Source organism: Amblyomma americanum, chromosome 4, assembly GCF_052857255.1.
Source record: "Amblyomma americanum isolate KBUSLIRL-KWMA chromosome 4, ASM5285725v1, whole genome shotgun sequence".
NCBI classification, from domain to species: domain Eukaryota; kingdom Metazoa; phylum Arthropoda; class Arachnida; order Ixodida; family Ixodidae; genus Amblyomma; species Amblyomma americanum.
Window position 1 is genome coordinate 203,378,085 of NC_135500.1, and position 16,644 is coordinate 203,394,728.

At 44.3% G+C, this 16,644-nt stretch overlaps 1 protein-coding gene across 1 annotated transcript; it reads right to left on the minus strand.

The window, feature by feature from the left end:
• Positions 1-4,047: 4,047 nt before the first annotated feature.
• Positions 4,048-16,644, minus strand: LOC144129119 (casein kinase II subunit beta-like). The gene is made up of 7 exons (XM_077663037.1): positions 16,532-16,644; positions 16,078-16,166; positions 14,944-15,046; positions 14,326-14,441; positions 12,086-12,161; positions 8,235-8,424; positions 4,048-5,726 (listed from the first exon to the last, which is right to left on the minus strand). The coding sequence occupies exons 2-7, from the start codon at positions 16,147-16,149 to the stop codon at positions 5,618-5,620; spliced, it is 666 nt and encodes a 221-aa protein (XP_077519163.1). The 5' UTR covers positions 16,150-16,166; positions 16,532-16,644; the 3' UTR covers positions 4,048-5,617.

Here is a 16,644-nt window from a genome sequence, read left to right on the forward strand (position 1 = left end):
TAGATAATGCGTGCCGATCCTGAAACTGCATGTACGCTACTCACTCGATAAACGGTTCGACTTTGCGAAAATGTTGATCCGTACGACTTCGATACTTGTCTCGAGCACAGCACGCGACGTGAAAGCTTACAAATCTATTGATGCGTAACATTTTTTGGCGACCGGCTGAGGGCTCAGCAAGACCGTGCATGAGGGTATACCAGGTGTTCCAGGGAAGCCCGGCACTAATTTTTGAAAGTAGTTATAAAGATGGTTTCCGTGGCGTAGTAACACCAGTGTTGGCAGACGTCAGAAAAAAACGTGAATCGTCACCCGCCGCGGTGGCTCAGCTCGGCTACTGATTCGGAGTTCCCGGGTTCGAACCCGACCGCGGCGGCTGCGTTTTTATGGGGGCAAAACGCTCAGGCGCCCGAGTGCTGTGCGATGTCAGTGCACGTTAAAGATCCCCAGGTGGTCGAAATCACTCTGGAGCCCTCCACTACGGCACCTCTCTCTTCCTTTCTTCTTTCACTCCCTCCTTTATCCCTTCCCTTACGGTGCGGCTTCCAAGGATATATGAGAGATACTGCGCCATTTCCTTTCCCCAGAAACCAATTATTATTACAAAATAGAAGGTCATTTTCTGATCGTTAACATTTACTCTTACGCGTCTGCTTGCAACTGAAGATTTGTAGAAATATCCGTTAAAAAAAGAGCCATATCAGTGTTTAGAATTTTGAAAACTGATTATTCTGGGCGTTGTGGCTCAATAAATTTGGCCACTTCGCGCCAAAGACACGCTCTTTCGAAAATTCCAACCAGACGCCTAACTGCAATAGTTAAGTATCAGAAATTACTAGCTAACACGATTCACATTCTTTCTGATGTCCTCCGCGCGCGCTCCTTCCCTCATCAGCTAGCGGCGTTTTTAGCGCGTTCGCTACATTTTTACTTAAAAAAAAGAAAAATATGTGTTTAAAAATGTGAAGTGGGCTTAAATTCCCTGAAGACGCGTAGCTCCGACAGGTCAGGAAGCTCCGCCCTCCGAGGTTGGGCCGACGTAGCAGCACTTACCTTCCAGCGTGCAAAAAGTGACGAGGGAAAGGCGCGAAGACACTGAAATTCCAATTTTGACTACAGATAACTCAGCTTCTACAAGGCGTACTAAAAAAATTCTTGCTGGACAATATTAATCGTGAAGCGGCGTGCTCTAACGTCCCAGGCATACCGCAACTATATTGAAGCCCCTTTCAGAGCCCCTTCTAACCCCGAAACTTCTTAATCTCATCCACCCACCTTTCTACCGACCCTGCTACGCTTGCCCTCTCTTGGAATCCAGTCCGTAACTTAACAACCATCGGTTATCTTCCCTTCGCATTGCATGCCCTGCCAAAGCCCATTTCTTCTTGATTTTGTATAGGGTATGTCATTAAAGAGACCGTAAATGATTTCGATGGGCATATTCTAGTGTAACAGATCTGTAGAGTTGGTCTTTGTGCGTCTTCGAGTCAAATTTGGAAGCTCTGCGTGGACCCTATAATTTAGAAATAATTTTAAAAAATAGCTGCTCGCAGTAGCTCGCAACTGATTAGGGCGACACACCTCACCGCGCGTCCCCTACCCAGATGACATCAGTGGGACGTAGAGAGCATGAAGGCTAGCTGCTCACTGACATCACGCGGGGCACGTCATCACGCGTCAAGAGGGGACACGCGGTGAGGTGTGTCGCGTTGTCCCCAATTTAATTTTTTAAAGATTAGCGTAAGTTAAACGACCAAATTTTCAGACAAAACTGAAGTAGAAAAAATTACTCCCTCCAGTAATCGAGTAGATGTAAACATGAAATGGTTACGAGCATAGCACATTGTCTGTAGATGGTACTAGCCACTATCTTGAAATGGGAAAGCAGCGGGGCTGATTTATTCAAAGCACCGGGGTTTAAGGACAGTGAAGGAAAAGTAGATTTAAAGTGGGTAGAAGTAACCAAGCGGAGGTTATCCGATTGGTGGCCAAAATCTAGACAAGAGTAAAATTTCCCAAGTCATGGCTATAGGTGGCTTGAACCACCGCCCTATTTAAAGGGTTGAGCCTTATCCATCCTTCGCATCGAAGCCGCAGCGAACGGTGCTTTAATTGGGAGAAGCCACCGCCGATCATAGGTCTAATTTTGTTAATGGTACACTATAAACGCAATAATGCCGCAATTCAAGACTATGGTACAGTTGATTTCTCGTCGCCTTCAGCATCGAAACGGCCCATGCGGGAGCCGCCGTAAGCCTTCTCACATCTATAGGCTTGCTTCACCGCATGCCAAACAGTGCACCTACGCCACGTTCCCCGCATGTCAGCAGTGCCGCGTTGAAAATAAGCATTCCACACCAAAGGTCACCCTCAAGCACACCCTACGCTAACTCCGGCATGCATTTTACGGCACCGCTGACCTGGCTCCATGTGCGAAGTGACTGCGGGAGCTTCGTTTGCAGAAGCGCCATTTGCAACGGCGCGGCGAGCAGTTTGATATATTGAATGCTCCGCTGGGAGTTCGATAAACGCGACACTGCTATACTTTATCATGGGATTTTCAGAGATATTGACCATTCGATATAAGCGACAATTCGATATATCCGGCATCGACTAACACAATGATTTAATTAGTGGGACACACCCTGTCCTGTTTTCATGAAATGGTCCTGTTAATTTACTAACTGCAGACCATTATGTACGACAAAAAAGCCTTTCCATTACTTTATTAATAAAGCAATAAAGCAACACATTGCTTCAATAAAAGCTGCTGCCTAAAATTACCTCTTCAAGAGGCTGAGCAGCTTAATGTTCAACTACCAAGATGAGATCGCAAGGTTTGATACATGCCCCCAGCAACCTAATGTTCATTAATCAGTGTCAAATGCCAACATCCCAATCTGCCACAAACTCTGCCACAGGTTGAAGACGTGAACGGGTGAAATGAAAGTAATTTAAAAACCACCCCTCCACTGCTACAGAATACCTCAGAGCCTACTCACTAGCCATGGTATATCACTTCGGTCCACCATACAATATTGCTCTGGTATTAGCTGCGAAAGTGCTTCCTGCCTTGGATCTAGTTTATCTAGAAAGAACTTATTTCCGTCATGACACATTTTGGGGTACCACTGTGGCCATACCAACAGACGGCATGCTTCACAGAACTCCCAAGCCCTCTCCCGCAATGATCTAGCACATGGTTGTACTCATGAGGTTTTATACTCAGTCTACTTTTTCTTTGAGCCTTCCATAATATGTTACATACTTAACACTCACACCCATGGCATCCGTCCGTTGCCTCAATTTTTCAAGCATGAGCTTCACAATCTCGTTTTGGACAACTGATATGCGGGAAAGCTCACTTCCACAACTTTGCATGAGGCTTCCGAAGGAGCGAGTCGAGGTGTCACAGCAGGGAAAGCCATTTTTCCTTCTTAGAAGCAGTCTCGCCGTTCCGATACCAACGTGCGTTCCCTTCACTTACGTAAGCGTTGTTCTTCCAACACGCGGAAACTGCGCGCGCATCGCAGGCTTTTCGGTGTTTGTGCAATGGAGCCTCCTCATAAAGCTTCACCGCATTTTCGGTATCTCTTATTAACATTACTAGTAGTCCCATTACGAGAAAATCCGGCAGCGCGTGCATGTATGTATCCGCAGATGGCACAGAAAATTTTATACATCAACTTTCGTATCATCCGGGCATATCTTCCGACCCTTTGAAATCTGAATTACTGCACCAGTGATTGTGTTATTTTTAGTCGCTGGTCAAGTGTCATTCTATGAATTTAATTTTGTACAGCCACATTACAGGTTGCATGCTGTTATGCCGCCTAATAAAGAAATATACATTTCTATGCACATCATGTTTTTGCATATGCTGCTCAGCCAGTCCTGTTCTATTTCAGTTGCAAAAACCCATACACTATAAGGAAAAATGAATAAATAAAACATTTGCCTGTTAACCTTTCGCTGAACGATTTTTTTTTACTGCACAATATTCGATTCGATGTTAAGAACCATTCTTTTCATATTCGTAACCGAATTGTGTTTGAAAATTTATTCGCACGTCCCTTACAACAAGCCACACTTTTCACTTTCAACCACACACACACGGACAGGCTCTGTACAACAGATGTCAATACAAAAAATAATGAGGACTAAGTTCATTACAGGCAGCACATTTGGTAAAGCAGACGTTAGTGGTAAATGGATTCAGATGGTCATCTACGAAGACATCAGATCAAGTTTGTAAGCTACATACAGTATGATTCCCAAGTCACATGAAGCCAGATGTACCTATGTGTCACATACACAAAACACTGAGCTCAGTTACTGCTCAGCATTACTAAAAAAAATCTCAATTATACACTCAGAAAAAAACTGCTCCACAGGGAAAATCCTTAAAGTGCTCATCTGATGTTGGGAATGCATCAAGATTTAAAACCAAGACAACTTACGTCAACTTACTCAAACCCAGGCTCATAGCAAGGCTGTAGATAATATTTTCAAGATTACAACAGTCATATGCCAAATAACAGTGCTTCTTGTCTGGCGGGTAACTCCACTTTGAGTGCAGAGAAGGTGCAGTCCAAGAGCACTTCTGTGGAACATGACAGCCACCAAGCTTTCAAAATGAAAGCAGGGCTGACCCTGAACAGATGACAGTCTTGGAATTGGATCAAAAATACAACACGCCAACTCAGTACTAGCGCGCATAACTGGTAACACGTAATCTCAGACTACATATGTGCTCACCTGTTCGTTAACAGAAACACATCTTAGAACGGCCAACATCAAAATGTATATGATGAACCATCCGTTCATCTGTGGTCTTGCACAGCAGCTATCCATAAGCAAAATTTGTGGCATTCTTATCTGAAATAAATGCTTGACCTAACCCATGCAGATTAACCATCACTAAAATGTTACCAAGACTGGCTCTAAGCCTTTGCTCAGAGCCAGTCAAAGTTAACATGCCTCAGCTGCAGCCTCCATTTACTGCTTTTATCGCAGAAGGCAGAACTAGAAAGTAGTTCAATTTTGAATAAAATACTGGTGTGGAAGAAAGCGAGCACCGTCTGTGCCAGGGATCCATGGCAGAACAAAAACAAGTTGTCAACTCGCATGCAATACCTTCTTACCTTTCCATGCATGAGAAGTGAACAATGTGCATGGCATGAACAAAATTTTATCAAAGGTTGACTTAAACCTGACTACTACTCAGGTACCAAAACAGCTGAACTCATCACTGTCGACGTTTGGGCAAAACAAGACCATATTCTCGAGTCAGGGAGATTGCACTTGGAGATGGCTGCTGGGAAGTTGTGGATGGCTGCCACAACTGCCCAGCCATAATGTACATAATCAGCCGTGACCTCCCGTAGCAAACAAAAGATGCGATGGCATTGAGACGCTACGTAAAGAGCTTCGAAACAAAACCAGGTTTGTGAATGGAGCAACCTCTCAACATGAGGTGAACCATGTGACAAAAAGAACAATACAGAGAAAGGGACTAAAGGGGTGAGGGACGACGACAAACAGCGTGGCGGCTCTGGGGAGCGTTTTTAACAAAGAGAGCGACACAAATGCAGGGAGGTGAATAGGCCCATGTTCCTCAACGTTTGCCATTTCCGTAGTTCATGCTACGAATGGGGGCCTTGAAGTTGGCTGCCACCTGCTGCTGTAGCTGGTAGGCCAGTGGGTGAATCTTGAAGCCATACAGGCTGCACAGAGAGCAAGAAAGAGTAATTTACTGAAAAATATGCACTGCTCAGGAATTCAGGTCAAGAGATGGGTAGAAATATGCCTTAAGCTGAAGCCACAAATGCCTCTTATCTGTCACAAAAGGCTTGCTTCGTTTGCGAAGGGTTTCGTAGTTACACAAAATACATTGGACAAAGGTCTCACGGACGATAACAAAGGCACTGCATTAAGTTAAATTTTTAGGCGATCGAATAAAGGTCCTGTGTCACAGAAAACCTGGCATCGTTGGCGTGAGCGAGAAACTCAGTGTGAGCAAAATATCTACAGCGCGAGCAAAAAAATCCATAGTGCGAGTGAAAATCCACAGCGTCAGTGAAAATCCTTTTTTGCTAAACATGGCATAGTGGCGTTGGCATGTGACAGTCACTGAAAAATCCCCGCGATCTGATGCATGTTGCTGCCTCAACAGATTGCACATGAGCAGTATGAAGTCTTCATTTGGTTTCTCAGTGCAGAACCTGTGTTGTTATGCATTGCGTCGCTGTCAACAAAGAACAGTGTCTGTGTCAACATTATTGCACCATACTCTTGAAGGATGAGCTTTTTTAATGAGAAGCAAAAATGATTATCTGAAAACTCGTCGAAATGCAACGGTTGGAATGTATGAAGCTTCTAAATAAAAATTCAAAGTACCTTTGTGCCACCATTTAAAAGGCTGCTGCAATCACCGAATAAAGCTGCAAAAAATGTTCAGGCTTCTCCTCACTATGCCGCAGAAGTGCGGAGAAGCTTGGTGGTGACACCGTTGTTGCTTAAAACAAAGATTTCTCCTCCCTTTTCCCACATCCTGCTGTGCATCGACCAATGCCGCCAAATGTTTTGTGGGCTCCACCTTTGATGGCATTGGTCTTCTCCCTTCAAGAAAACAATTCCTCATTGGAAATGCAACGCCACTGCACATGACATCATCACTGTGCCCCTGCCAGGCGCTGGGCACTGCAGAAAAGCCTGAACGCAGTCGCGGCCTTATTCAATAATTACGACTACGACACCATTTCAGATGCTAGCCCAAAAAGACATAACAAGTCTTCCCTGCAAGTTTCACACATTCGTCTTTAAGTTAATTGAACTCGATCTCTATGGCTGCTCTTTAAGTACCTGTAGCTTAAAGCAGCTTTCAAATCGCGAAAAGTGTAGAAAAATTAAGTTTTCGAAACATCCAACAATCCAATCTTGTGACTCGTTTCGAATGCTCTTTAAAGTTTTATAACTGAAATCTACCGTGAAGTAGCCCAAAAAATTTGTTTTATTGTCCATCACGGTGTTGCAACAGAGGAAAAATCAGCATTTTTTGAAGCCCTGCACTTTTGCGTTGCCGCAACCGAGCAGCGCTATCTTGATCTCGACAGAAAGCTTGTTTCTTCATCCTTAAACAGGACACTTCAGCTTGATTCTACACGCAGAGCAACACACAAAAAGCTGAAGTTTAAAGTTCTCGCCATGTGACTGCCCCGTGTTTGGATTGGCCTCTTACAGGGTTGCCCCTAGCAACTGGCAGAGTTTGCACTGGAGCTGATGGCACAGCGTCTGCTCTTGCGCTCAGCTAGCTATGTTTGCCTGTCTCGTGTTTTACTGTTCTGGGTTCAGGCTTCTATGACCATGGAACGCCAAGCCTCCGAAAAAGCACAAAACGATGTATTTTTACCGAAGCCGCATAAGAAGCCTGCCAACGGTCAAGAATGGTAACAAGACCCCTCCCTCTTTGAGCTGCTGTGCGAAAATTTTCATGGAGGGCATCATGGACGCACATTCGAACACATTAGGCTCTGCTGATCGGGCGTCTGCGGAAAGTGGCCTGATTGTCGATGAAAATTGCACAGTGAACATTAGGGATCATAAAATATGGTGCAGCACATTTTTTGGGAATGCTGAATATGTGTTAGAACAGATTCCTGTCATCGGCACTAGAAAACTGCTTTACAAAAAGAAAACACCAAACTGTAGCAAAAAGCAGCTGAGGTAACATATGCCGTGAAGCTGCAGTTAATAATGTACTGGCTATAAAGATGCCCTAGGGTGGAATGGATGCCAGTGGATGGGGCACTCCTGGAGTTCCTACTAACCATTGTGTACAGGTTGGATGGTTTGTGTTAACTAGATTTTTTTTTTGCCTCACGTCTGTATGAAACTAAACAGAAGTGACTGAACTGCTAGGCTGCTCAGAATAAAAGGCTCAAGAGAGCTTGCCCAAGTGCACAAATGACATGCTATATGACTGCCCCAATTGGAAAAGTAACGCACTTGGAAGCGATCAAGACAAGGAACAGAAATTAGGAAAAAGTTTCATCAAGATATCCAAGCCGCAAGGAACTTCTACAAGAGACTTGAACCATGTTTAGGCAGTATTAAAAGGAATATTCTGAGGAGTGTAACTCGAGAGACCTTGAGGTGAGTACTTGAAGGAAGTAGAATGGATAGTTGGACGAGTTGGTATGCATTCATTTTCGGTAGAAACAGCGTCGACTTACCGAGGCACAAACTGACTGGTGGGCCTCTTGGGCCGGTACTCGGGGTGCACCATGAACAGCATATGAGGGAAGCCAGTGCCAAAGTAGGCACCGTCCGTGTGGTGGTGACGCGAGGATTTGGGCCCATACACATCCATGCACTTGGGGCAGTAGGACTTCACCATTGCTTCTCCAGGAACGTCCGAAAGACCTGACAACCAAGAAAAGTGGGAAAAAATCACAGATTCAGTTTTGGTGCCAGCTCTCCCAACCACCGGTAGAAGTAAAGCAGCAGACATGAGCTAAGAAAATGTCCATAACCAAACACTTGGTTCGGCAGCTTAAACATCATTACGGTAGCCATTGTATACCACAGAGCTACCCTTCCCATAAGCCTCGTGGAAAGACTCCACCTTCGAAGATATTAGCACATTGTGAGTGCCACAGTTTCCTACTTCATAGAAGGAAAGTTCTGGTGCAAAACTGTCCCTCTAATCGTAAACTAGCCAACTGTGATGTATAACCTCAATATAGTCAAACAAGTTCTTCAGCTTCAAAGAAATTTTCGCGGCTCGTGCTTTGTATCATCCGCAGTGGTGCTCGAGAGCGCTCAGAACATCCAAAATTCTGCCCATTGTATGCAGTGCACAAGAGAACTACATGAGCTCGGACCGGCCTGAAAGCCTGGGCTTGGCCTGAAAGACCGGGCTCGGCCCGGAGTCAGAAAATGTGCAGTCTTGCGGGGCCTGGGCCATACCGCAGCTTGAAGTTGCGGGCCCAGGCCAGGCTCAGGCCCATAAATAGAGTGCCTGAATGGTGAATTCCCTGTTGAAATCATCAGCGTCACGTGAGCCCAACTGCCAAATCAGAGAGCACTGCCAAATTTGAAACTCCCCGACTAGTTGAGAAAGGTCACGTGACCTTGTGACATCATCACAACCTGCCTGCCGGATTGTGAGCAAACTGCCTGCCCTTGCCAAATTCAATGCAGCTTATTTGGAATGGTTGGCTAAGTGCATAAATAGGTGAAAATGTTAAGAGTAGGACATATATGAGAAACAAGAGTGGTGCTGCCATTTGTTACCACCCCCTGCCTCAGTTTCAGTTTTGTCTTAATCGCAGAACCATACTGTTCACAGCATTGGTCACCAAAAATAGAGGTTGAGCCATTCATTACAATAACGGGCTATTCAAATTTTAGGGATGGTAGCTTTTTCAGAATTCCTGGACAGATGGTCACCAAAAATAGAGGTTGAGCCATTCATTAATACAATAACGGGCTATTCAAATTTTAGGGATGGTAGCTTTTTCAGAATTCCTGGACAGAATGCAATTCCAATTTATGAGCAATGCGTTGAACGCTCCGATGAAGAGAACGTTCAGGGCGTCTTAACTCATTGACCATGTACTGACCTGCAATCGCTGCATTCCCAACACAACCGAAAGACGTGACATGGGGGTTTTTGACATGGGGGGTTGTTATGAACGGGATCCACACCGGCGATTAAAGCGAAGATTCATCGACCGGCAGCGATCAAAGCGAAGATTCACCGACCAGGATGACGACGTGGTAGCGGCAATTTCGTCAGATCGGTGACACCCCGAAAAAAAAAGATGTGCTGGGAATCCTCCTGCAGAATCTTTCCCACGCTCTTAGGAAGGGAACAGATGACCTTCCCTTTGTCTGTTTCCTCGGGGAAGAGGGCAGCGGCGCTTCCCGAAATTAACCGTGACAGACAGCCTTGGACGAAATAGCAGCAGACCTCTGAATCCTCCTCGTCCTGAGTGGATTCTGTACACTTTTTGATTTTCACTCAGCGATGTGGTTTTTGAAAATGTTTGTTTTGTAAAGTAGCTAAGTATTGCGTGGTGCTGTGTAGGGGAAACGAGCTCTGTTCGTGCTCTGATGAACTTTAATTTTGTGAGCTTTGGTACGTGGTCTGCAAGTAAGATTACGTGCAGTATTTAAGTTTTGCAGTACGTTTTAAGCTGTGTCAAGTATGGAAGTTTTGCGCATTTACGGCAGGTGTCGTAGCGTTTGCTGTCATGGAGAGAAAGGAAGACCGCAATAATGCTGGTCACAAATTGAGAATAGGTTGGGGCAAAACTGGAAGTCTCGATCTGACCTCTTTGTGGATTCCACCCTGCCCGGGTAACGTCCAAAATCGTTTCCACCTTGCCGACCAATTCCAAACCAATTATATATTTCCCGTTTGTCTTGAAGTGTCACGGATGATGGCACCTCTTTGGAGAGGTCCAAACACCTGAACCTTGTATCCGGTTCACACTTCGTGTTTGTTTGGAGAAAATTCAGTTTAATTTCATAAGGGTTTTAGAGAAATATCTGCAGCCCAATCAGTTTTGATTTGGTGAAGGTCTGGCGGGACGAGTGGGCTACAGACAGCACTTGCTTTTGTTGTATGTGGCTTGGCTTTTGTGGTTCCATTTGCCTCGCCTCGCAGAGAAATTCCCTGAGCTGGACACCACGATGAGGAGGGACTTTAGACACCAGGAAGAGAAGAGGCCTGGAGGACTGCGCAATGAGAGCCCATTCCCGCACGTCCAGTCAACCGAGCTGCGTAGGAGCAGCTCATCTTCCGGACGTATTGTCTGGCGGCGGGGGTGCTGTTATGAACAGGATCCGCACCGGTGATTAAAGTGAAGATTCATCGACCGCGATGACCACGTGGTAGTTGCAGTTTCGTCAGATCAGTGACCCCACGAGGACCCCACGAAAAAAAAGATGTACTGGGAACCTGCCTGCGGAATCTTTCCCACGCTTAGGAAGGGGGGAGAAAGATGACCTTCCCTTTGTCTGTTTCCTCGCAAGACGTGACCGACCATAGACAAGATGACCAAGGGGAGTGGGCAACGGCACTTCCCGAAATAAACCATGACTGACAGCTTCGGACCTTCGAATGCTCCTCGCCCATTCCTTCAGGGCTCCGCGTGCTATGTGTGGCGACTCTTCCGATCTGTGTCTTGTGTGGTGAAAGGGGTGGAGCCTCAGTGTATTCAACGAGAGTCCTGAGTACGAACATTTGCTCTGGGCCTTGGCGACAAGGCTCATCAAGTCGCTAGAAGCTATGAACTTTTAATTCTTGACTGTTTGTTCTTTCTTTCGTAAAATATCTAAATATGTTTCCCTAGGTGCCAGTAAACCCGTGTGTGTTTTTCATATTCCCAAATGTCGGCTTCCATCCTTCCTCATCCCTCCTCCGGCCAAACAACGCTACCTTGCATCAAAACAGCCGGTCCTGCTACCCGACACATAACAACTGGTGGCAGCGGTGGGATCCAAAGCCCTGGCGCCCCAACAGGGCACAATATGCGCTTGGTGTATGTCATTTCCGAGCACCCAAAGCATGAAATGTTTCTCCCACCTTACTATTCTCTATTTATAAAGCTAGCAGCTAAAGTTACATACAGAAGGTGATGGGCAATGATATGACACCCAGCCAGATGGTCAAAGCTCAATTGCATTGTCTTACTGTCTTGTAACCAGCCACTGCCAATCATTGTCACACAATGCACAATTGGTAGGCCTCACCAATCACAATGTTAATCCCTTTCATCAACCAGATACAAGTAAACACAAGTAAACACATCTTTCAGAAGAATGTAGAACAGGCTGCTCTGAAGCAGCCAATGAGTAAAAGAAAAAAAATTTCAGTTCTCAGGACAACAAGTAGCAGGAGAGAGAGCTTTACTATTAAAATGTATGCAACAGGAATCACTCCCTCCATTATGAAGGACACTCTGAGAAGTACTGTGTATTCACAAATAAAAGCTAGAGAAAAAATAAGATTTAATAAGATGAAAAAGATTTAAGTGAGACCTGTGACCCCAATATGAAATTTCAAATAACTCACCAATAGGAAGCATCTGCTGACTTTCACAGTACACCCGTGGGCAGTAGCCGAAGTCGCCATTCTGGTACTTCTCAATCTGGAAGCAAACAGGCAAAACGAACGTGAAATCAAGCACGTTGTTAATCAAATAAAATGCAAACCAAATCTGTTTCTCAAACTGGCTTGCAAGTGAAACAAACTACTATAAAGCACTGCATATTTGTATTTTTACAACAAAAAATTTGAAAAACACTTCTGACTAGAACAAAAGGTTATTACCCTTTCAAGCCCTAATTTCAATGCAGGAATGTATGTTCATTTCCAAATGATCATTGTATACTCCACCAACTAGTTGCCTTGAGCCATATACAGTTGTGCCTCGTTAATATGCACACTTTGTTTCCGGAGCAAAATTGTCTATAAAACAACTTCCCCGATTCAACAAAATATAAAGAAAAAAACACTAATCAAAATATAAAGAAAAGAAAAAAAACACTAATTAAGGTCTGCTTCTGTGCACAGTGGTGGGCAGTGAAGTGGAAATTGGAAAAAAATCTTGGGAGCCCCAAAAGTATTATTGTGATTGCCATTATCTTTTTAAATAATACGGTGCAGTTTTAAGTGGCTAGTGGTGTATGAAACGTGTGATAGCGTCTCAAGGCATGATAGTTTCTTACTATAACCGTTCACATCCCATGAACCGCTTGTGAATATCTGTGCTCAGTAGCTGACAGCTGCTTAATGTGGCTTTCAACATTGCACAAGCTGCAGTGAGCTTTCTTCTCATAAATCCATACAACACGGCAAATAGTAAGGAAAGCTGGCTGGACACCCTGTAGAACATAAAAGCACAAAAAAAAGGGCCATCACTGAAGCATTTGCACTTTCACAATGCTTTTTGCTAGTGTCCTGCTTTCAAAGCAGTGGAAAGAAAACATCAGGTTTGGACACTTGAAATTATGTTCTCATCTCTGTCCATATTAACCAGACAGAAATACATGTGCCCCAATGAGCTCTGCACATTTTCACCCTGTCCCCTGTGCAGACAACTAGTTTCCATATTAGCAAGGCGTAAATGCAATGGAAGAATTTGGGACCCGGAAAAACTGTCCACAATTCAAGTTGTAAAAATTAATAGGTGTCGTATTAACGTGACACGACTGTACTGCAAATAAAACCATTAATCATAATCCGAGCAAATTCTAATGCAACTGTTATCTCTTTTGATGCAGTTCAGCTGATTACAAGCTGTAAGTGTAACATTCACACGTGTACAACAGAGCATGGAATGGTCTTGCAGCCTCATTGCTTCTGATAGCAAAAGCTCCTAGGAAGGCTAGCAACTTCATTTTAAGCTCAGAATGCAAGACTGCAAGAGAGGCGCATGTGCTCTCATTTCTTACAACAAACAGCTCCAGTGAGATTGTGTCCCCCCAATGCCAGATATATGCACAATGCAAGTTATTATACAATTTAATTTATATACATTACTAAGACAAATCTCTTTTACTCTACACATGCATTCATGATGAGGACAACAATGGTAAGGCTAGCACAAACATCAGCCTCAGTTCAACGCTACAAGATCCTTTTTATTCACCAGCGAAACTGGTGCTGGCACACGCACCATTTTGGCTCTGAACAATGAAAGATGACCAGTCCCAGTGACTGCGCAATAACACTATCCAGAGGCCTCCTCCCCCAGCTTTTGCAACTAACCTCAAGCACTAGCAGCAGCCCTTCCAGCTTCACCGCTGCTTCATCAAAGGTTTGTGAAAATGACATACATACACACCTTATTTCGTCTACTCTGCCCTGATAAAAATAACAATTTCCTTCCCCTGTAGTATTTCCAGCAAAGGTTGCAACCACACTTGTCTTTATTTTTTTTTAGGATGGTTGATTTGAGCTGGCTTAGCTACACTGTCACAACTGGCAGCTGGGCATTTCGTAATCTTCAATGCCATAACAGCAAGAAAAATGCGCACAAGGATAAGGTGAGCTACATTCCACAAAGAATGAACATCCAAAACTGTGATGTGAGGCTGTGTTTGATCCCATGCTTTCTAATTTGTCGCACACAAGCATCCTCGTCATGCTTCACATAGTTATACTCTGGAAAAATGTGCATTCTTTGACCTTCAATATGTGTAAGCTGCATCGTAGAGTATTCTGTTCACAATGCAGTGAGCAGCTAGTCCCGACTATAAAATCTAAACAAGAAGCAATTTTACAATCAAAAGCAGAACCGATGAACGCACCATGAGAGCGATGCCCCGGTTTGTGAGAATGTATCGGGCGTGGATGAGACCATACAGCATCTCTGCTGCCTGCTCGATCAGATCGCTCTGGTTGGGGTTGTCATCCAGCTCGTCATCTACAATTGCAAATTGTTATGTGGGAAAGCAGTGAGTCAGTTTTATGCAGTGCAACAGCCCTCAATAACACTACCAAGACACTCATCTATACAAAACCTGTTATTACCAAAAACAGTAGTTAAGTCATTGAACAGCCTTTCAACAAGGAATTAAGCCCTTTTACAGTGCCAACAGGGACAACATTACGATGTCACTCTAAGACACAATGCCGATCTAGCCACATTGGTAATGGGGAATATTTATGTAGCTGAAACAGAGTAATGTCTACCCTTGTGATATGGACTGACAGGAAATACAACAATTATGCAACTAGAAAAATGTGAAGCAACGCTAGTAATCACACTGTGCTCCAACCACAAGGTCAAAGCAACTGAACGAAAGTACGATGTTACATCATACTATGTGCAATGAGAGAGAACATTCAATTAGGAGCATAACCCAAGAAAAAAAGGCGTGCCAAAAGAAAAGGACACAGGCATACTATGAATTCTAATGACATACCTGGCTCAAGATCTAGAATCATGTCCAGAGCTTGCCTATAATGAGGGACTTGCTCACTCAAGCCAGTCAAGTTAAACTTGTCCTGAATGTAGTCTTCGTCAACCTGCAAATGACACGTCACCAGCAAACTGATATAGGGCCTATTTTTTATTGTAAATAGCACTGGTTCACCTAGCAGCAGCTTGAAAAGTGGCACCTGTTCAGTGACAACTGCTAAATGTTCCCAACAAGCGCTTTTGGCTGTGACAACCGAAGCAGCTGCTCAAACTGCGGAACTGGTAATGGTGCTTAAAGGCAGCAATGTGACATTGCTTCATTGGTAGGCGGCTAAACAGGTAGCACTGTGGTCAGCAGCATTCTTAAGTAATTTCTTACTGCTCTTTCAAATATCACACCATAGGATGTGAAGCCCTGTGCAGGTCAGGAAGATGCCAGTGCATTTGCTATCCAAAATGGTGCACTAAAATGAAAACTGGAAGGCACCAGCTGAATAGCTGAAGGCACATTTTCAATTAAGAATTCAATGCACTGCTTACTAAAGTCATTCTAAATGCCATAAGCATGAAAAACTTGGCCCTTATGGTCTGCAATCATTATAAGAATAACAATGCATATCTGCAATGCGTTTTTACAATACAGCCACAGCAACGATACAGCATAAAGCCACAGTGCTGCTCCTGAGGAGCCAATCGTACTGGAAAGAGTGAATTAAAAACACACACATGCTAAATCACAGGTGTCTCGCTATCAAAAATGCAAAAAGAAAGATAAAATAGGGCACAACAATAACAGCTTTGTCGCATCATTCCATCACGTTATTTTCATGTCTCAGCACCTCTGCAGTTGTTTCTATCGTCAACTGGAAAACCCCTCGCAAATAAGCTATCTAAATTACTGAAATAACTTCAAAAAGCGTCTCTACCTTCTTGTCGCTACTGTATCAATAAATCACCACCTCAAGAGCGCAGCCAAATAAAGAGGAAACGTCTCACGAGAAATACGACTGACAGGATTGCAGAACGTGTTAGCAGGATATGCCAAGGTAGACGAAACCGCAGGAAAGTAACCCGAGCCGTCTGCCGAGTCACCCGAGCCAACCGACAACCCAAGGTTGACGAAACGCTGCCAACTTACCTCGCAAAAGAACTCGTTCCCCCGTAGTCCGCAAAACCATGATATCCATGACACTTCCTCGGAAGAGCTCATCGTTTCCGACAGCTTACCTGAATCGAATTACAAAGAAACTGCGTCACTGTGAACAGGGACCGCAGAGATGTCGGTTCGAATGCACTCGGGTTCCACATTCGAACGATTACGTAATGTCGCCAGCATCCACTTATGCAGAGCACTAATACGATAAACTGCCACTGAGGTATGACATGCTAATCAGAAATACAAAGCATGTTCAATACAGAAGCCAGATATTAAAATTTTCAACGTTTGGTTATTCTGAAAGTCATCGCAGACGTCTGAGTAAAATGCGAACAAGTACGCTGAGACAAATATTTGAAATAGTCTATTGATCCCAATCATCACTAAAATTGCATGTCAGAATACATCTGAATTTTAAAAAGAGCCGACTACTTACCAATTTCTAACAGAAACTAACGGAGATAGAAACGCTACGGTGAAGCGCTGTCACTAGGCTTCGCAGCTCCGCCAAGGTAGGCTCCGCCGCTTCTGTGACCAGTGCTAGGGTGG

Bases quoted from the DNA above. Each gene is read 5' to 3' on its own strand.
- LOC144129119 (XM_077663037.1), bottom strand. From the start codon at position 16,149: ATGAGCTCTTCCGAGGAAGTGTCATGGATATCATGGTTTTGCGGACTA. The intron at 14,442-14,943 runs GTATGTCATTAG...TTGCAATTGTAG, and splicing joins GATTCTAGATCTTGAGCCAG to ATGACGAGCTGGATGACAAC. The intron at 8,425-12,085 runs GTGAGTTATTTG...CTTGGTTGTCAG, and splicing joins TCAGCAGATGCTTCCTATTG to GTCTTTCGGACGTTCCTGGA.